The 22,990-nt window shown below is 35.9% G+C and overlaps 1 protein-coding gene across 1 annotated transcript in view; it reads left to right on the forward strand.

The window, feature by feature from the left end:
• The window catches only part of EPYC (epiphycan), a 33,412-nt gene that overhangs the window by 9,669 nt on the left and 753 nt on the right, over positions 1-22,990 (forward strand). Inside the window, exons 2-5 of the mRNA XM_039240235.1 lie at positions 10,482-10,653; positions 15,958-16,116; positions 16,984-17,186; positions 18,517-18,612. Coding sequence (XP_039096166.1) covers positions 10,482-10,653; positions 15,958-16,116; positions 16,984-17,186; positions 18,517-18,612 — 630 coding nt within the window. The remainder of the gene's footprint in view (positions 1-10,481; positions 10,654-15,957; positions 16,117-16,983; positions 17,187-18,516; positions 18,613-22,990) is intronic.

Consider the following 22,990-nt stretch of genomic DNA (forward strand, 5'->3'; position numbering starts at 1 on the left):
TCAAAATGTAGTTGCTGAACTGGCAGTATCAGCATCGCCTGGGAGCTGGTCAGGAATGCAAAGTCTCAGGTCCCAACTCAGACTTAAGAAATCAGAAACTCAAGAGGGGACCAGAAATTTAACTCCTCTGTCATTCTGATGCACCTGTGGTTTGAGCAGCACTGAACTAAGAAACATCCTCTAACATAATGGCTCTTCTTAGAGTATCATTTGAGATATTCTTGTTTTCCAGCATCTTTTTAAAACACACAATGGTGGCTGGTCAAGGGAAGCTTCTTCCTCTTTCTGTATACTCAAAGCCTTTGAATTTCTAATTTTCTGCTAAACCCTGGGTTTCTGGCACCTGATTCTGCATTGTGTATTCTCTCAAGTGACAGATTATCTTGTGAGCAAGAATTGTCAGCCAGTGGGATTCTCCACCCTGAAAGCTCTGCCATTGTCTTATCCCTGGCTTCCTGCTATGGAATTCAAGAAATTTACCTCCCAGACACCTTTCCCTTCTTCCCCATGTTTTTTGTTTTTTGTTTTTTAGCTGGAGAATCAACCTCAGCAGATTCTTGAACTGGAACAGTCATGGATGTTTGTGAAACCTCTGGCCCATGGGAGTCTAGTAAAAAACAATCCTTCTACCACATTCTCATCAAGAATTTACTAAAGTTTCAAAGTCCCAGGACTTAATTAGTACTTCTGTCTCCTACAACCTATTCAGTGAAGTATGTTTCCCCTTTATTGTGGGGGTTCTCAACTTTGGTCACATATTTGAATCACTGCTAGAGTTTTAAAAATCCTAATACCTAGGCCACATCTCAGACTATTGAAGTCAGAATCTCTCAGGATAGACCCAGATACTTGAACTGGGAAGTGTGACTTTGACTTCCTTGAGCTGGGAAGTGTGAGTCAGGTCCTGGGCTTTTTTTCCCTAAATTATTTTAATATACATTTTTGGTGCCCATACAGTGTGTGCCTTCTCATTTCTTTCCAGTCCAAACTTTTGTTTTTCTAACATACTCCTGTAGATTTTGTCTTGCGACATCTAACTTAGGGATAGTTTTTTAAAAAATAGTAAATTATAAATCTTCCAGAAGTAACATTGTTCAAAAGATTTTTTGGAAATCTATTTTTGAGTTGGGTTACCCTACCCTGACCATGTGCTCCCGTCATACTAATTTCTAACCTGAGATTGAAATTGACCTGTTATTGTCCTGCCTAGCTCTCTTTTAATGTGCCTAATTTTCACTAGATCTGCCCCAACCCCATATATTCATATGTTCTAATACTCATAGGACATGTTCTGGGTAAACTTGTCTTGAGTTTGCTAGGAATAGAGAGGCTTCCCCCATGTTTGTTAAGGTACACACTCACAGGCTTGGAAATAGTTCAAGAATTACTTGGTAATGTCGTCACTCGTCAGTTTGTATAATTAATCGCTTTTGATGTCAACTCAGCCAATACGAGATGCAAATAAGTGATATAAAGGATAATCACAGCGACATTATGCCGTTCTCTCTGGTCACATTCAATGTGGGCTTTAAAGAGGTAAATGATATGGATGCAAATATATAGTATACACTTCATTTCTTAACATGAGAAGAACAAAGAAAAAAATATATATATAAGATATTGAGGCTTGATCAAAATTTCTCATAAGTTACGTATGATATTAAGTTATCTTTGGAGTTATGATATCAAAAACTCTGATTAAAGTATTAAATATGAAAGAAATAAAATCCATGACATTTAAAACAAAAAGAACTCCTCCTACTAAAACTCTACTGAATCTATAATATATAGATAAAGGAGATTGGAAAGGATCAGTACATTCTGATACTGAGAGAAGAAAGGAAGATCATAAAATCAAATATTTTTGAGGGCAATTAACTACTACTTAGCAGCCTCTATTGGCAGGATGATTCAATCATGATACTTAATAGCAAAACCTTATGGTCGTCAACAAATTTAAAGATTTTGATCCCTTGAAAAACAGCTCTTCTTCTGCCTTATGCTATTACAGAGAGGACTTACCTATAGTCCTTTGCTCTGGTGCTATGGTCAACAATGATTCTTTGATCATAATTAAGTTTCTAAGTGAGACAGAGGCTACAGATGATATGTTGGTGGCAGTAAGAGGATTCAAGTTAGCATTCTGGTTTAGTTCAGTTTTTTCATTTCTTTAAACAAATTTGGCCTCTAAAACATAAAGTCAGGTTTCTGAATTTGTAAAATTTTTTAAGGCTTTACCACTGAAACTAAACAGTAGAAAAAAATTGACATAATAATTATCTCTTTCAAACGTAATAGCTGGTCCTCCCTGGTGCACATGTTTTCCTATCCAAAATGTCTATTATTACCCTCTGATAATTTATACTTCATCATCATCAGCAACATCATCGCCATGAGTGTTCATGGCACCAATAGCAATTTTATACAGATAATCTCTAAGTATTAAAAGGCATGACTTGTTACACTTTGTGAACCAATAAAGTCTGTGTTAGAAAGAAAAATTCGCTTCGTGTTAGGCTAAGAAAGATCAAAACTTAAAAAAAGACTAAGTTAATCCAAAAAAAAAAAAAACCCACTAGAGCTTATAAGGTTCCAAATCTCTTGGTTTTTAGTCCAACTTCTTTGTTTTCAATTACTGTGATTGACTCTCTCTCTCTCCCCCTATCCTCATGAGATTACTGATGTCAGTCTACACTAAACTGTCCTTCTGGCATCCTTACTTGGGGAACAAGGGCGGTAAGGGGAAAGGGAATGTGAACTGACTTTATTATTAGATAATATTTCTAAAGCCTTTGCCAAAGTTCTCTTCCAATATTATTTGGAGACATTCAATCAGAACTAGATGATACATTTTGTGAGAATGAAGATATTGAAAATCTATTAAGTTTCTGGAGCCTAATAGAATGGTGGTAAATGGAGTCCTTAATAAGCTGAGATAAAACTAAAGTAGAATTTTTTTTCTGGCAACTAAAAATGGAATATTGCCACTTTCTGACAATAAGGAAAGGAAATGAGTAAATAAACACAGGAACAACAAAATACTGTTGTCCCAGAAGAGACATAGTCTAGAGAGGATATTATTAAATGAAACCTTCAAATCATCAGCTCTCATCTCTCTTGTATTAAAATTTTCACTGAAATATTGCATTAAATACAAAGAAGCATTACCATTCAGAGTAATGAATTTATGATGAATCACCATCTATTATGATAGATTTTTAAAAAGCATGAAATAATTTACCTGTTTTCACAAATACATCCTAGCAAGTCAATGTCAAATATGATTTTATGCTTTTTTGAAGTAAATAGAAAACCATTAACTAATTTTGATATTGGACTTATAGACATTTATTCATTGTACATATTTATTAACTCTGATTTAATCTAGTTAATAAAATACTGGAGCTTTAAAAATAACTAAGTTGAAATAATTATGAATTCACTCAAATGTAGTAATACACTACTTCAGTAAGTACTCCATCAAAAAAGCAAGATCAAAGAACAGTTGTTTGTAAAAAAGAAATCAGAGAGACTGACGAAAAAGAAAAAAAAAACACGTTTAAGTTTTCTTTTTTTTAATAGTTTATTGTCAAGTTGTTTCCATATAACTCCCAGTGCTCATCCCCACAAGTGCCCTCCTCCATGCCCATCACCCCCCTTCCCCTTTCCCCCATCCCTATCAGTCCTCAGTTTGTTCTCAGCATTCAAGAATCTCTCATGGTTTGCCTCCCTCCCTCTCAGTGATATGTTCCAGGTAAATCAACTTATAACAATGTTAAAAAATTGTTTCCTCAGTATGATTAGGGTATGGATAAGAAAACAAAAATTTAAGAGATCTATATTAAGGCAAGTTACATTAGCAGCTGTAACAAACAACTCCAAATCCCAGTGGCTTTATACTATAAAAAGTTATATCTTGCTGACATGACTATCCAGTGCAGGTCAACAGGTTTCCTGTCCTCCAAGCAGTTATTCAGGGATTCAAACTTCTTTCATGCTAGAGCTTCACCATCTTCTCTTTGGGCCTTCAAGGTCACACTAGTATCCTCTGTTGACAGATTGAGAAATTATACTTGCTCTTCATTAATTTGGACCAGATGTGGTGCATTACTTCCTTTCCCATTCAATTGGGTAGAATTAGCAGCGTGACCCAATCTAGATTCAAGGAAAGTGGAAAATGTACTTTAGCTGAAGGCCCAGGAGGAAAATGAAACTGTGGTGAATGCACGGAATTGTCTTAGCCATCAAGTTTAGCCAGACTAAAGTTTCATTCTGACATAATACTTATTTCTCACAAAAGTTAGAATTATAATAAATGCGGCTTGAATTTTACAATCCACTTATATTGATGTTATACGATATTTTTCATACTTGTCAATTTCAACTTGTGCTGTCAAGTGCTCCCACAGGGCAATGTGGCCTTCATATGGTTTTTAGCCTTCAGGATCAGCAACTGACTAACATAATCAGTGATAGTCAAATCAGATTGTAGGTTGATAAATGATGTCAAGCAAGAATTATATGAGGCTTAAAATCTGTACAAGATAGTCCACTTATGAATGTATAATGTGAAGTTATTTCCCAGTGAAGATAAGGCTCGATTTCCTCGTCCAGATCCCCTCTTTTTCAGAATGAAGTTACCTAAGAAACAAGATTATTCAGCAGAAATTTATTTGGCTGAGTACAGATTCAAAATTAAGTAAATCAAGCAGTCTTGTGGCAAGACTAATTACATTAAAATCTTGGTCTTACAACTTAGACATTGTGTGACCTCAGACAATTTATTTAGTCCTGACACCTCCCATTCTCAGTTTACAAATCTATTAGATGTGCACAATTACTGCACCTTCTACAAAGAGCCATTCTGGTAATAACATGTGAATCAATGGGAAGAACATAACAGTTTCTCACAGATAGTGAATGTTCAGTCCATACCGGTTATTTTTAACTAGCAGAAGATGAGTGAGATGCAGTAAAACTTCTCCACCAGAGACAATCTCTTTAGTGATTATGGCTTATGGTCAACAAATTTAATATTTCTCTCCTCCAAACAATGCTGCACACAATAACAGATCATACTTTCTTGAACTTGATTATTTTAGGCTGCCACTCTCTTCATTTTGCTTTTTCTTCAGCTATACTGTTATCACTAATAAGTCGAGAGTCAGGAAGCTGCTCCCAAAGGCTTGGGTGGAACAGTCTTTTCTTCCTGTGCATTTTAAAGGGCAGTTTTACATCATGAGAACAACTGAAAACGACTTCAATTTCTTGGAATGGAGACTTCACTGTGACCCTACCCCTGACCCTATCAGTATGTACGCTAAAATATGCATTATTTTTTGTATTCTGATAGGAACAATTATATCTTCACTCTTAAGTGAATATCAGTGAGTCAACAAGGATCTCAGTGTATACATGCTTTTGCTTTCTTTGTCTTTCAGAATTTACTCTATGCTCAATAAAGCTGTTTCAAATAAAATAAAATAAAATAAAATAGGGGAAAAAGAAGTTAAGGGATAGAGGGAATACCAAGCAGAACAACTAGTACATGCAAATGTCTTCTAGAAAATGGAACATAAGAAATTAAAGATGGGGAATGCAGGAAAAGAACAGAGTTTGATATGAAATGGAAGAAGGCAACACTAGAGAGTCCAAGCCATGTAAAACCTTGTAAAGGGAAGAGTTTTGAATTTATTTTAATAATAACAAACATAAAATAAAAACAGCAAAAAAAAATAGCAAATAATAATAAATTTCCATGGCACTTCCTATGTGTATTAACATTTTCATCCTAACATAGCTGTACTATATACTATACATACCAGGATTCTACAGATAGAGAAACTGAAGTTTAGGAGAAAAAGTAACTCACCCAAGGTCTCTCAGATAGGCCAGAGTCAAGTTCACCCAGTCCGAATCTTTCCTTTTAACTAGTACGTTACCATGCTTCTGCCAGGCCACTGTTCTTGCGGTCATTAAGAACAATAAAAAGCCATTTAAAGATTTTAAGTAGAGGTTGACAATCATCAGTTCTGTCTTTTAAAGAGCTTATTCTCATTACAGAGTGAATATATAATGGAAGAGATACCAACTTCCTGTAAGTAGATTATTGCTGCATTCCTGGGAAGACAGGTAGTGACTTAGACTATAGTGATCATGGTAGACACAGAAAACAAATAATAATGATGTTGATAGATGTTTAGAAAATAATACTGACTGGGAAAATGGACATAATGATCATAATTAAAGTGTAATATTTGGCATAGACATTCATTCTGGTTGATTAGATAAACATTAAGAATGGCAAAACCTGATCATTTACAAATTCACTCATTCAGTGATCTCTTCATTCATTCATGAAGGTAGGAATCGATTCCGAGTATCTGGAATTCTTTCACAGCATTCTTTCCATCACACAAAGGTGACATTTCATTCCATTCCTCTTTGGAAACTTAGCTTCAGTGAAAGTGCTGAGATCAAAAGATATCAAAATGTTAAAAGCACACACACACATTATGTTTTATTGGTCAAAAAGCATGCTTAACAGCAGCAAATGGTTCATGATCATCCGAAACAAGTATAAGCAATGATTCAGTAAGAGTCTGTACTGACAAGGGTCCTGGCAAAAGAGGCAATTAGGAAGAGAAGTATGGCTATTGTATCCAAACACACTACTTTTTTCATATTTTTACTCTGAAATTAAGACAAATACATAAAGTAGTCTCGATGGTAGCAATATAGTCCTACAGGTCATTTAGATGTGCTTGTTGATGAGACAAATAGATTTGATTAAAATTATTTAAAACCAAATATTATCACTTAAAATGGTGCTGAGTAGTTTTATGGAAGATTTTTCGGTGAAAACCTCTTCTGATTACTGGAGAATGAAAGTCTGCAATCTTTTGCCATATTATTGATAATGAGGTAAATATTGCTGGTAAAAGTCTCAGTACACATAATCTGGTACAAGAAATGTAACTGAATCATTTTCTACTGCGAGTCCTTATATCTCTAGGGAGCAGGGACCTCATCTAAGGCATTTGAGGGTTATTTCAGACACCTTTTCCCTGAGATTGCATCGGGGTGCTGGATTGCTTACATGGAATCAAAGCTGTGAAAGGGCAGAGGCCAAGGCAGTACTGATGACTTCTTTTGGCACTATTATCACTCCAACCTGACATACACAGATGTACTCTTTTATATAGATAATTTGTGTCCACCATGACATAAACTATCTACAGTTCTAAAGCCAGGTAAACAAGAAGATAGCTTATGGGTGCCTGGGTGGCTCGGTTGGTTGAGCATCTGACTCTTGATTTCAACTCAGTCCATAGTTCCAGAGTTGTTGGATTAAGCCCCATGTCCGGCTCTGTGCTGAGCATGAAGCTTGCTTAAGATTCTCTCTCTCTCTCTCTCTCTCTCTCTCTCTCCCTTCCTCCTCCTCCTCCCTCCTTCTCCACCGCTTGTGTTCACTCTCTCTCAAAAATAAAAAATAAAAATAAAGGACTAGCTTACTGCAAACCAGTCAACTCAAAGATGTGCCTTGCTGGTACTATGTCAAGAAGATATAGGGGCACCTGGGTGTCTCAGTTGGTTAAGCGTCCGCCTCTTGATTTCAGCTAAAATCATGGTCTCATGGCTTGTGGGTTCAAGCCCCACATCAGGCTCTCTATGATGACAGTATGGAACTGCTTGGGCTTCTCTCTCTCTCCCTCTCTCCCTCTGACTCACCCTCTCTCTTAAAATAAATGAATAAACTAAAAAAAAAAAAGAAGATATGCAAGCACAGTGATGGCTAAGTTCAAGACCATATGTAGGAGTGACCTTTTGCATTTATTGCGCTTACAAAATTCAGGTAAACATAATAAATAGATTAAAACAACTCAATAGAAGAAAACAGGTCAGAGTAAAACAAGGAGGTAAAAGGAAAACTAATGGAGGAACATTCTCGAAGAATAAAGGTTTATATCACAGGCTCAGTTATTTGCATTTGAATGTTGCCAGTTGTAGCCTAAGAAAAAGGGGCAAGGATGTTTTCTGGCCATTTGTGTTTCTTCCCAAATTTAGGTTTCTGCAGGATAAGCATAAAAGTCTGCCACATGGAAAGCCAGGTGGCCATGCCTCCCTGGCCTCATTTTTTGGCATGCATTGCCTCACAACTTCATATCACAGTATGAAAATTGTCAAAAGAAAGGGGGAAAAAAGAAGCTTAAATCATTTCTATTCAACAATGAAGATAAATGTGTCTGCAATGCAAACAGCTTACCCGGAACAGCGCTTTGAGTTTATAGTCCCGTAATTTTGCTGAACTGAAAAGGCATTCCTTCCCCTTGGTCTTCAAAATTGTTCAACATTCACATTTTATTAGCAAGTAAGCATGAACAAAACAGGGTTTGATAAACACAAAAGCTGTTTTTTGCCTCATTATATTGGATGGCAAGTGAGATCTTACAGCTTCACATCAAATCAGTGGAAAAACAATTATCTGTAGAAAGTATGTGCAAACATTTTTCCTACAAAGCTAAAGATGCGAGGCGACGTGTCTGGAATGTGTTTCTCCCTTTAGGCTGCCTCCGTTCCATGAAACATCTGTCTCAATTTCCGCTCTTCTTGGAGCCTCCTTTTGGTCTCTGCAGATCTACTCCTTCTAAATCTGCTTCATTCTGATCCTGCAGATGGAAACCGTATGTCTCCCTGCTTAAGGAAGTGCGCCCAAACTTCTCAAGTGGAGATTCCTGGCCAAGTGTTATAGTATCTTCATGTATGGCTTCTGAATGCACCAAATACAGTATGAGTTGCTTTGGGTTTGATTTCATGCTTTAAAAGGCATCACAGTGAGCATTAACACATTCACGTTTCTTATCAGTAAAATCTCTAAAATTAAATATAAAGCTGTGAATTAGATATAGCTTGGACAAGCAATTTTAAGTTATATTTAATAAGTACTTGTGGATCACCTATTATGCTATAGCCCTGAGTTACAAAGATAAAATATGTAACTCGGAGTGTACCATCTAGTGGGCTTGGATAGGCAGAAAACGGTGGAATCATTACAGGACAGGGAGTTAGGGCTGAAATAAACAGGCTCTACAGAAACCCAGAAAGAGACACAGCTAAGACGTGTGAACTGACAAAACAGTTTAGGGCTCCTTTAAAAGAGTAATTTTAATTTTCGTCTGTGAAGTCATGTATTCAAATTTATTAAAAACGACATTAAATAATAAATGTATCTTACTTTAAATATATTATGATTACCTAAAACACCTATCTAAAATATCCTGAGAATATCTGGCCCGATTATATACTTATTTGATACATGAAAGTAATATTGTGCAAAGCATTTGATATTAAATAAGTTAAAAGGTAATTTGTGGGGGTTTGTTCTTATCTAATAAATGCAAACAAAGAAGAAAGATGGGAAGAATCAAGCAGCCATATCCAGTGGTCAAAGGAGAATCTGAGATCTGGGGATCCCAGGAGGAAAGTAGGCCCCCCAAAGTGGGTCCTGCATGTTGCTAATGACTGTCTTGAGCAGATTTCCTGTCTGAGGTTTTAAGATTGTCAGGGAGGTAGATATTTATTAAGTAATACAAAGGAATAGACATAGAGACACAGGAAGGAATTTGAGAGTAAGGGGTTATTCTAAATGCAAACAGTGTTCTTAAAAGCAGTAACTCATTACCTAAAACATGCAAGAAGAGAAAACCAAGTAAAATCTAACATATAACCCCTGAAAAAATATTTGAGTATTTTTTCAATTTTAATAGATGCCCTCTATTGTCAAAACTCTAACAAAAGTCAATTTTAACAAACCCAAATATTGTTGGCAATGCTTGTACTCAAATAAATTTGAAAGTGTATGAGAAATTGCACATCATGATAAAATCATATAGTTTTCATATCTCCATCTATATATATTTTTTATTTTACTAGAAAGGATACTTTCCAGTAAAACAATTGGAAGTGTAAATTGTAAACCTAATATTTGAATCTAGGAAACCAAGGATGAAAAGGATTGAAGCATACACATTAATTTCTTAGTGGTTATTATCTTCAAAGAGGGTAGAGTCAGGGCTTCAGGCTGAACGGGACTTGGAGATTTTATTCTGCACACTTCTGGATTAATTTAAATCTTCCACAACAATAATGCATTCTTGCAATGCTATGTATTTAGAAAACAATAAATGAGGTTTTTAAAAAAAATACATAATCATGTAAGAATGTGTGAAAGAGCAAGATAATCAATCCCCCCAAAAAAACCATGGGCATTGGAAATTATTAGTAAGATTCTAGAAACAAAATCAGTTAAAACGAACAGTCACGATAACTAGAACCATGTGTGCCCTCCCTGGAGAGCAGGCCTGTAGTGTTGAACTTCAGAACACCAGTGACCTCTTGTGGCAAAAATGGATACGTTTAAAATTTGTGTCCCTGTCCCACAGGATGATTGAGGTTTCCTGAGGAAATTGTTTCTCTTTCAGATTGAGGTAGCCACAGTGATGCCTTCTGGGAACAGAGAACTCCTCACCCCACCCCCACAGCCAGAGGAAGCTGAAGAAGAGGAAGAGGAGGAGTCCACCCCCAGACTTATCGATGGCTCTACCCCACAGGAGCCTGAGTTCCCTGGGGTTCTGGGCCCACACACCAATGAAGGTCAGGTCCATCAAAGCTGATGTGAATTAAGTACACTTGATCATACCTCAACACTCTCAAGCTCCAATTCCATAGGCAATGCACACGACTCACAAAGAAAGTTTTGCTGTAAGGCTAGGTTTGAGGCAGGAGATACACACATATTTTGTATTCAAATATAAATTGAATTTATAATTCATAAATTTATAAATTCATAAATTCAATTTATAAATTGGAGTTTTAATAATTCATAAAAAGCAGTTTTTGTAATTTACAATTAACCAAGCTTTGGCATGATAGAAATCATCAAATAACTAAATATTCGGGATGAAAATATTGGTCTAACACCATTACTCAAAATCTTTGTGGTGGAATGCATTTCTAGAACAAGGAACACAGTGTTAGCAAGATGAGAATCTATGACAGATGAGGCCACAGCAGTTCAGGGTGATGAGATTATGACAGTTGATTAGGTTGATGGCAATAGTACTAATATTTTACATTGATGGGAACGTACTACTTGTGGGCCATAAGGCTCAGCATTTCATATTCTCTCATTTGGCCACCACAACCCCCGTGTAAGCGTATTAGGATTAATCTTTTCACTGTTAATGAGGGAGCTAGCTCAGGAATGGTAGGAACTTGTCAGAGATCACACAGCTGCTAGTATCACACACTGAGTTTAAAGCAAGCCTGTTCTGATTCTTGTCTGTGTGCTTATTGGGACAAAGACTTCTCTCACTCAGTCGTAGGGAGCAGCAGAGAAGAAGGCATTCCACAGCCTTGGACTCCATCTTGTACAGCCTGAAGGTGACCTAAACCACAGCCTTCAGGAGCTCCTGATGCTAAGTGTGATTCTATGATCTGTCTACATTTCTTGTTAGAATTTGTCCATCTCATCCCTGGAGGCACTCAAGTGGACTCACACCAGAATAGTTTCACACACAGAAAATGACACAGTGAGGGGGTATAGAAAAGTGAGTTCCCATTGCAAAGATTTATTAATACAGAGTTAGAGCATCTCTGTACCGTTACCTCTGGACATACAAAATTTATTTTAAAATGACTATGTTTTCATGGACATTTTTGTCTAGTACAGGGAGACAGACATGTACTAGAGACAATCATGTGTGATAGGTAATATGACAAAAGGCTGTACAGAACTTACTGAGAGAACAAAAGCAGGAGTGCATTCAAATTCCAGCTTTGGGACTTGCTGGATACACAGCCTTAAGCAAGACAGTCACTACTTTTTGCCTTAGTCTCCTCATCCAAAATATGGGATAACAAATAATAGACCTTATTTCATAGAATCGTTGTAAGAATTAAATGGTTGAACTTAGTGCCTGACCCATAGTAAACATAAGAAACGCTATTCTCATTACTCCATTATTAATAAAAGAGCTTATTTTTTGATTCTCACCAAATGTTTCAGAGTACAATACAGGTTTGGTAACTACAGCAGATCTCTAGAACTGACTTATTTTCTGTAAGTGAAACTTTACATATGTTGAACAACAACACTCCGGCCCTGACAACCACCAATCTACTCTCGGCATCTACCTGTTTTTAACTGTTAGCCAATAAGTGAATAAGTGAAGTAAAAGGTCATCTTTTGTAAAATGCTGCTGAGATGCCAACCACTAAAGCTTTGTATGTATATTAACTCTTTGAAGAGTCAGAATGATACTATGTACTAAGTATTATTATTTCCACTTTATAAATAGGACAACTAAAACTCCAGCATGATATGAAAGTTGTCCAAGGTCATGGAGGTGGTAGATAGCTGTGCTAAAATGCAAAAAGAGACCCTATATCCTAAGCCAATATCTTCAATGAATACATTATATTCTTTCCACATTGTTAACATCCTATTGAGTTGTAGAACACACCATAAATAAAAACATGGGGGTACACTTATAATAGAAGGAAATGTAAGTATCCACCAGAAAGTTTTCAGTAGGGAATTTAAATATATCTAGAACATTGCTCACTTTTAAGTAATTTCAGATCCATCAAAGGTTGACTGATCTGTCATCATTAACTATACTCAAGTCTTTCAGCCAAGCCAGGAACAACAGAAAAACAATGCCCAAACTTTTCAAAATCTTTAGTTTTTGAAAATTATGTTTAGTTTTTGAAATTATGGCTCAATAATGTCAGGTTTGAAATCATATAAAAATCTATGTCTTTAGAAAAAAAGTTATCTCTAAAGTAGTCTGAAGGTGAGTAATGAAGTTAAAACTTTAATTCACATTTTAATTTCCACAAAGCATAGCCAGAAATTCTAAACTTTAAAATTAAATTTAGAGGCGCCTGGGAGGCTCAGTCAGTTAAGCGGCTGACTTCAGCTCAGGTCATGATCTCGCTGTCCGTGGGTTCGAGCCCCGTGTTGGGCTCTGTGCTGAAAGCTCAGAGTCTGGAGCCTGTTTTAGATTCTGTGTCTCCCTTTCCTCTGCCCCTCCCCAGTTCGTGCTCTGTCCCTCTCTGTCTCAAAAATAAATAAACATTAAAAATTAAAAAATTAAAAATTAAATTAAATTAAAATCTTACACATTCACCATCCCCAAATAACTTGGAAAGAAATATTTAGAGTATTAATAATCTTAATAATCAAAATATATTTTTACTATGAATACACATTTCTAAAAATAATTTTCTGATGCCATATAAAAGAGACTTGGGTTATGAGTAGAAAAACTAGAATTAAATTGTAACTGGTGTGAAAATATATAAATTACCTTAAGCATGTATTGCTAAATTAGCAAGGCCATGAAGATATAGAAGAATCAAATGCCTTTTTTTTATTACAAGGGGCAAATATTAATTTATAATGAGTTGAAAAACTAGAAAGTGTTAAATACTTTATGTTCCCCTTAAATTTTCTTTCCTAGATTTCCATTCCTAAAATAGCTTTCACTCCTGGAGCTGTTGTAAATATTTTCCCTACTTAATGCCAGTAGTAAGACCTTAGTAGGTGCGCTTACTAATTCTTGATCACAAACCACAAATGGATCCCTCTACTAAGGCAAACAAATATCCGTTTGCCTGGGAGTGAGGGGCCCCATGGTGATGGATTTTCAAGGCTAAAACCAGGAAATTCCCAGATAAATTGGGATGAACTGATCACTGAGCAATCGCAGGAAGTTCTTCCATCGCTTTCGTCTAGTTTCTCTCATGGCTATTTCACACTCTCCATTCATCTCATATCTTACCACCCTTCACCTCCTCCTCCCTTTACTCTTCAAGCTAGGTAAGCCTCCAACTCCACAGAGAAAATACAATCTTCTGGTCAGCAGCTCTTTGGTCTTTCTGTTTTGAGATGTAATCTTTACCTACACGGATATGAATGCACCTTATCTCCTTCTCCTCCTTTTACAACAGATGGACTGTGTGTCCTCTCAAATATAGGATGTGATCCTTCCCACTGTGGCTTTGAGTCAATTTTCTTACTGTCTTCTCAGGATCCTTTTGATCTTCAAATTCTACTTTGGATCTCTTTCTTCCTATTTCTCCTGCTTCAATCAATTTACACACTGCAAATATATTTGCTTATACATATCAGCATCTCTCTTTCCTTCTTCACAGTTAAACATCTCAGTAGCATTGTCTATATCTGCTGTAACTACTTCCTCACCCCTAACTCCCACCTCAACGGGCTGTTAATCTGGCTTCCAGCCTCATCACTCCATAGCTCTTACTGAAGTCATATATAACCAACACAATAACTGATCCAAGAGACAGTTTCAGTCCTTAAATTACCGGATACCTCAGCAGCCTTAGAATGTTTTCTATTCCCTTTTCCTTTAAACTCTCTTTCTCCCCATTTGGCCCCCATATCTCCCCATCCTATCTTCCTCCTTTCCTTCTGGTCATTGCATTTCTATCTTCCTTTGAAGCTTACTGTCCTCTACAAGACCACTAAACAGAGAGTGAAGGAGGAGTGTGTGTGTGTGTGTGTGTGTGTATGTGTACATGTGATAGAGAAAAAGCTGATCAATATGTTGAAATATAACACAGCCTCACAAATATCTTTTGGATCTGTTGCCTTTTAGATATGTCACCATGACCAACCAAGCAACTATCATCTTTTCTCTAGACAACAACTCATCTCCACTCTGTCCACTTGCCCTCCCTCAGTCTTCTACAACACCTTCCAGCAGACTGCTTTCTTAATATGCAAATATGATCATGTAATAACCTGGCCATCGTCAGGGTAAGGAACAAAACCTGTAATCACACAGCCTCTAAGGTCTCTGCATGGTCTGTCCCCTACATTTCAATGTTCTCTGTGCTATAACCACATGGACCATCTTTTAGTCCCTCCAAAGTGAAGGGCCTTTACACACGTTGCTTTCTCTGCTTGGGTACTCTTTCCTCCCACTTGCATGGTCAACTCCTTCTGTTCTTGGAGATCTCAACTCGGTTATCACCTCCTCAGAGAACCATGACTGTCAGACTGAGTTGGATTCACTTATTGTATGCTCCTATATTTCGTGACGTTTTTCACAGTCCCCATTTTATTTATTTGTGTGATTAACATTTATCTTACATAGAAGATCATAAAATAGAACGGTGTCTCCTTGTGCTCCTCACTGTTTTGCCAGCTAGCATAGTGTCATTTACATAGAAAGGATTCAAAAAATATATATTGAGTGAATTAATATTAATCATTGGCCTATCATTTGTCTTGAAGCAGATTTTGTTTCAGTGAGGTGTTTAAATATTAAACCAATGACCTAATAAAAATATTATGTGTGATGTTTTAACTTTATGAAAACCACAGTCTTAATATTTACATTTGAAAAGAAAATTTCTTTTTTAATTTTTTAAATGTTTTATTTATCTCTGAGAGAGAGGCAGTGCGAGCAGGGGAGGGTCAGAGAGAGAGGGAGACAAAGAATCTGAAGCAAGCTCTAGGCTCTGAGCTAGCTGTCAGCACAGAGCCCACGCGGGGCTCAAACCCACGAACTGTGATGAGATCATGACCTGAGCCGAAGTTGGATGCTTAACTGACTGAGCCACCCAGGCGCCACTTGAAAAGAGAATTTCTAATAAGCATAAAAGCAACAACCACACTGTATCCACTAGGTGATTTGAAATAAAATTTAAAACATTACAAAGAATATACTAATTATTGGTGCAGCTTTAATTGGTACATTTGACTTTAATTTCCATTTCAAAAAACTATGTGAGAAAATACGAAATATACCAGGATACTCTATATCAGACCCTAATCTTATTTAACAAACATATAATCACGTTGTTTCCTAGAAATTGCTTTTGTTATTTACTTATAGATAATTGTTTGCCTCTACCTTGTAGACTTTCCAACCTGCCTTCTGTGTACATGTATAAGTTCCACCGTATACTGCGATGACCATGAACTTGATGCTATTCCTCCACTGCCCAAGAACACCGCTTATTTCTATTCCCGCTTCAACAGAATTAAAAAGATCAACAAAAATGATTTTGCAAGCCTAAGTATGAATGACAACACTAATATCACTGTCTTCTTTACAGATTTTTCTAAAATTTTTGCACTATAAAGTGTTGGTACTAAAAATGAACCTTGAATATGAAAACTGGCCCATAAATGACTATCTTTTCTTATTTAAATATGTGAAAGTTTGTTTTACTAATATTAAAAAACATGAAGAATTAAAGGTCATTATGAAACTATATAGTTGATATTTTCAAATGTGCTGTTTTCAAGAAATAGAATAACAAGTATACATATTTTATAGGTTAAAACTCATTATTGTGTTAAGACATTGAGTAAAATGTCATGGTCATATATTTACTAGGATTTGGGTTGTTTGAATAGACTTCCATTAAAGCACAGTTGCTTTATGATTGATACATACAAGCCTACATCCTGACTTTATAATTTGCCAGCTTTGAAGAATTTTGGTTCTTGTTTTTATAAAGTACTTTAGTCATTTGAAAATTTATTTTTAATGCCTTTGTATTTTAATGCTAATGCATCCATGACTATTAGAAAATACAGCAATCGGGCATCAGTGAGGAAACCTTCTTAAATAGTAAAATCTAGACAAAGTTTATGAAGAATATAGGGAAAACATAAGTTGTTTTAAATATAATGAGTCACTACTTTCGTTAAAGTTATGATTTCTTATAGTGCATAAATACGTATGGTACTGGGTGGAAACAATTAAAATTGTATATAAAATTATATAAAATTGTTAGAAATAATTATGTTATTAATTGTCCTTTGCTAGTTAAATTCACATTTATATTGCTTATATGTGGGAAAATTTATATTCGTATTTTTATGTGAGCACAACATATTCAAAAGTGTTTAACTGGTTCCTTCATTTTTCCTTCTAGATGATTTAAGAAGAATTGATCTGACATCCAATCTAATATCTGAGATTGATGAGGATGCCTTCAGAAAGCTACCTCAACTCCGAGAGCTTGTCCTGCGTGACAACAAAATAAGGCAGCTCCCAGAACTGCCAAACACTTTGACATTTATCGATATTAGCAACAATAGGCTGGGGAGGAAAGGAATAAAGCAAGAAGCATTTAAAGTGAGTTTTAAGTTTGGATATGGAAGACTTAATCTTTCCACCTCATTTGCTGTCAATGACTAGGCTTTTTATTTCCATAAGGAAATTCAATTTGATGAGATTTTTAACTACTAAACAACAAACAAACAACAACAACAACAAAATAACTCTAAGTACTACTTATCAAGCTTTGGGGAAATATTCTGTTCTGGCAAGTTCTGAGGCTAGTCAAACAACAAGAACAGAAAGCAGAGTGGGAATAAGGTGTTGGTGGCTACCTGGAACTCCAGTCTACAAGGAGTACCTGGAAATGGTGTAAGCCAGGCAATTTGTATTTCCCAGGAACTCTACTCGAGGCAAATATTTCACATGGCTTAATGGATAACTACTTGTACAGGGTGAGGGGGGTGACTTGAGGATAGAAATCTTCTAAATTACCTTGTAAAAGGATGGATTCAGTTAATCTTAGAAACTTAGAAAGAAGCAAGTTGGGGCTAGACTGGTTTGCTTAGAATAAGAGCATGGAGGATGAGAACACTCACCAACCAGCTCTCTTACCCGCTCTTACTCTCTTCAAGCTGCTCTTCCAAATATATGCAAATTTAAACAAATTTAAAATAAGATTTAAGAGACACTATGTTACTCCCAGGGAGAGGACAGAGAGCTATGTGGACCCATTGGTCGTGAGCCATGGCGGAAGTTCTGTTTCTCCACTAGCTCTCTTGTAAATTACCCTGGTGGACATAGGAGTTAGGACACCTCATTGTAGTCTGCAAGGGTCAAAGTTTAGTCTCCCCATTCAGCTTTATTTGGCATGGGTGGTGGTGAGTCGCAGTTTATTCTGTAGTATTTGGCTAGAGTAGACCTATTATTGTCTAAGTGTTTTTTGTTTTCTTTTTCTTTTTAAATCTTGCTAGGCTGCCCTTTTCCTGGTATTTGTACTAGAGAGAACAGGATTTTATTGGAGAGAAACTCTCTTTTCTCCATCCATATAACATAAAGGACGTTCTTCCTATGCCTTACCCAAATCTTCAAAACCCTATTGCAGAAGGTCTTCCATGTGAAGACACTGCCTTGCTTAGATTGAGAAAGTGAGAGTACACAAAGCAAGGTTCTTCTTAGAGATCGAGAAACACTTTACATTGTCATCAAGAAATATTTGCTGACAGTTAATTCTTACAAAACTTATTTGAATTGTCTAGTAACTAGAGAACTAATCTGCTTCACCTTTGCAAAACAAGACCTTGACAGGCATATGTAATTTTACAAGTGGTTGCATGAACAGGGAATGGAAAATACAACTGAGGCACCACTAATTTCCACTAAGTCCCTACATTTGGAATCTTTACAGGATATGTATGATCTCCATCATCTCTATCTCACCGATAACAATTTGGACCACATCCCTCTGCCACTCCCAGAAAACCTACGGGCCCTTCACCTCCAGGTAGGCTTCTGCTAGTAAGGTATGCTCAATAGCTCCATAGAAAACAGAAGCAAAGAGGAGGAAGTTGGACTACAAAAACTGTTTATGATGACATGTTGAGACATGGTCACCATCTTTCTCATTTTTCTCTCTTTTTCACTCTCTCTTCTCTATCTGAGTGCAAGGGCTTTGTACATTCATGCCTCTGTCTATACTGATTAATTTCTGATAACCATAGTCTCTAAAGATTTTCAGTCTTTATCAAATCCTAATACGTCTTGCTCGCATCCGAAATTACTTTCGAACAAACAGATCAAAACATTCATTTCCTGAAGAAATGTGTAAAAATTAGAAATGGAAGAGAAAAAGGCAGAAAGAAAATTTAATTTAATTTCTGGCTTTTAGGAGAAAAAATGTCAATTTTAACTTTTGATTTTAGTTTTTATGTATTGAGTTAAATTCAGTCCTAGAGCATTCTTATCTGCTGAGGGAGGACAGATTTCCATCTCTCTGGATTAAGAAAATGTGTTTCCAATGTATTTTCTAATTCTGAATTAAATTTTATTACTATTGTCTGTGATATTGACCCTACAAAGTAACTGTGTCTCTGATGATGTACTCAAACACAATGGGTTTGTATATACAATATGACATTAAAAAATAAAAGGTAATTGACTTTACATTCCCTACTCTAAGGTTTAAAAGGGCATCACTAAGTGCAATTTTAAAATATGTCTCTTCTCATGATCACCTCATCAGTATCCAGTATATACCTGTTTTGTTTTTCTTTTAAGTTTACTTGTTTTTGAGAGAGAGAGAGGATGCAAGTGCAGAAGAGGCAGAGAGAAAGAGGGAGAGAATCCCAAGCAGGCTTTGCACCCCCACTGCAGAGCCCGACGGGGGTCTTGAACCCACAAACCATGAGATCTTGATCTGAGCCGAAGACAGATGCTTAACCAACTAAGCCACCCAGGTGCCCCTAGCTGTTTTTAATTTACGTTGTTTTCAACTTATGTTTATTTTAATGCTTATATGAAAATCCCCAATTTTGATTCATTTCAAAACGTTTGCCAAAATATATATATAGTAATTAAGAATAAAGGCTCTGGCAAAAGCAGATTCCCTGGGCTGAAATTCTACTTCCACACTATCTAAAAATTGGACAGAGTATCCAAATCTCGCTGCACCTCAGTTTCTGGAGCACGATAAGTTCTTACATGCGAGGGACAATTATTATTAACAGCAGGTACCTATTACCTATCAAAGAAAATAGTACAGCACATAGGCACTAAGTTTGTTATTCCGCATGGACACTTTGTAATGAGAAGAGAGTCAATCCATCAGAAAGATACAAGGATTATCAGCATATATGCACCTAACAATATATAATTATATACTCATATATATTGTTATTAATCATTATTACTTATAATAATTATTATAAACAATATGCCTCAAAGTGTGTGGAGCATAAATAGAATTGAAGGTAGAAATAGACAATTCAATAAGAAGTTGGGTCTTCAATACTTCATTTTTAATAATGGATAGAACACTAGTCATAAGATCAACTAGGAAATAGTTCAAGAAGACCTTAGCAACACTATAAATCAGCCAGACTTAATAGCCATCTACAGAACATTCCATCCAACAACAACAAAATACACATGGTTCTCAAGTGTTCGATAAACATTTCCCAGGATAGGTCATACACTAGGCCACAAAACTGGCCACAATAACTTTGAAAGAATTGAAATCATGCAAAGTACACCTGACTATAATGGAATAAAATAGAAATCAATAACAAAGAAAATCTGGAAAATTGACAACTATGTGGATATTTAACATTTTTCTTAATTAACAATGAGTTAAAAAAGAAATACAATAAATGATTTAAGCAATGTATGAGGAGGTAACAAAATCAATACACAAATATTAACTGTATATGTACACGCTATAAATGAAAAATTTGAAAATGAAATTAAGAAAAACAATTCTATTTATATCAGAATATTTATATATTCAAAATAACAAAGCACCTAAGAATAACTTTGACAAAAAAGTACAAGATTTATAGACGGAGTATGATAACATATTGTTGAAAGACTTCTGCACAGCAAAGGAAACAATCAACAGAGAGAGAAGATAGCCTACAGAATGGGTGAAGATATCTACAAACCATACATCTGATAAGGGGTTAGTATCCGAAATATATACACAACTCAAATAACTCAATAAAATATCAATTAAAATATTGTCAAAATACCTGAATAGACATTTCTCAGAAGGAAACATACAAATACCCAGCAGGTATATGAAAAGATGCTCAACAGCACTAAGCATAAGGGAAGTGCAAACGAAAACCACAGTGAGATGTCGCCTCATTGAATGGCTATTATCAAAAAGACCAATGATAACAAGTGTTGACAAGGATGTGGAAAAAACGGAACCTTTGTCTACTGTTGGTGTAAATGTAAAAGGTACAGCCATTCTGGAAAATAGTATGGGGGGTTCTTCAAAAAGTTAAACAAAACTACCCTATGATCCATCAATCAACCGCATTTCTGGATATATATGCAAGGGAAACGAAATCAGTATCTCAAAGAGTTATCTGTACTCTCAAGGTCACTGCCGCATTATTAACAATTGCCAAGATATGGAAGCAAACTAGGTGTCTCTCAGTGGATGAGTGGATAAAGCAATTGTGGTATATGTATACAATGGGTAATTATTAATTCTTTAAAAAAGAAAAAAAGTCACCAGGACTCTGGGTGGCTCAGTTGGTTAAGCCTCCAACTTGATTTGGCTTAGGTCATGATCTCACAGTACATAAGTTTGAGCCCTGCATTGGACTATGTGCTGACAGTGCAGAATCTGCCTGGGATTCTCTTTCTTTCCCTTTCTCTCTGCTCCTCCCACTTGCTCTCTCTCTCTCTCTCTCTCTCTCTCTCTCTCCCCCTCTCCCTCTCTCAAAATAAACTTTAAAAAAAAAAGAAAAAAATCAAAATAGAAAAAAATCTGCCATTTTTAACAACATGGATGAGAACATTATGCTAAGGGAAATAAGATACACACAGAAAGACACATATTATAAGATCTCACATGTGGAATCTGAAACAGTCTAACTCAAAGAAGTGGAATGGTGTTTGCCAGGGTTTGGGGGCTGAGGGCTAAGGGAACATGCTAGTCAAAGAATGTGAAGTTTTGCTTATTCAGAATGAATTAAGTTCTGGAGATATAATGTAATACAGTACGGTGACTATAGTTAAGAATACTATACAGTGTACTTGAAATTTGTTGAGAATAGATCTTTAGTGTTCTTACACACAAAAGGTAACCATATGAGGTGGTGGAAATGTTAACTAGCTTGATTGTGGTAATCATTTCACAATGTATACATATATCAGAACATTATGCTATACATCTTAAGTATGTATAATTTTATCTTAGGAGAAATAGATGTAAATAAAGGAAAGACGGCTCATATTCATTGTTTGGAACACTTAATATTAAGATGGAAATAATTCCCAAACTGATCCACAGATCTTTTATATAGAAAGTCATAAGTAATCCACTAAACCATTTATACTAATAAATGAGTTCAGGAATGTGACAGGTTATAAAATCGATATAAAATATCAATTGTATTCAATGCACTAGCAATGAACTCAACCACAATGAGATACCACTTCACATCCACTTGGTCATCTAAAATAAAAAAGAGAGACAATTACAAGTGTTGATTAGGAGGCAGAGAAAATTGGAGCACTTGTACATTGTTGGTATAAATCTAAAATGGTGCAGGTACTTTAGAAAACAGTTCGAAACTTCCTTGAAATGTTAAACATAGTTACTATATGACTCACAATTCAACTCCCAGGCATATATCCAAGAGAACTGAAAATATATGTCAACACATAACTTGTATGCAAATGTTCACAGAAGCATTATTCATAAAAGTCAAAAGTGGAAACAATCCAAATTTCTATAACTGATGAATGGATAAAAAATGTGGTATATCCACACAATGGAATATTATCAGGGAATAAAAAACAAACAAGTGCTGATACATGGTACCAAACATATAAACCTTAAAAATGCAATTGTAAATGAGAGAACCCGGTCACAGAAGATGATATATGATTCCATATACATAAAAAATATCCAAAGTAGGAAAGTCCCCAAAAACAGAAAGTAGATTAGAAATCACCAGGGGATAATGATAAGAAGAAATGGTGTGGGGGGAGGGTAAGGGTAGAGGAGAGTAAATGCTAATATCTATGGGGTTTTGGGGGGATTTAAAGTGTTCTAAATTAAATTATGGTGATGGTTGTATAGCTCCATGACTATCTTAAAACTCACTGACCCATATACTGAAAGTGAATGAATTTTATGCTATGTA

The sequence above is a fragment of the Hyaena hyaena genome, unplaced genomic scaffold (genome assembly GCF_003009895.1).
Source record: "Hyaena hyaena isolate Hyena2069 unplaced genomic scaffold, ASM300989v1 scaffold_170, whole genome shotgun sequence".
Classification (NCBI taxonomy): domain Eukaryota; kingdom Metazoa; phylum Chordata; class Mammalia; order Carnivora; family Hyaenidae; genus Hyaena; species Hyaena hyaena.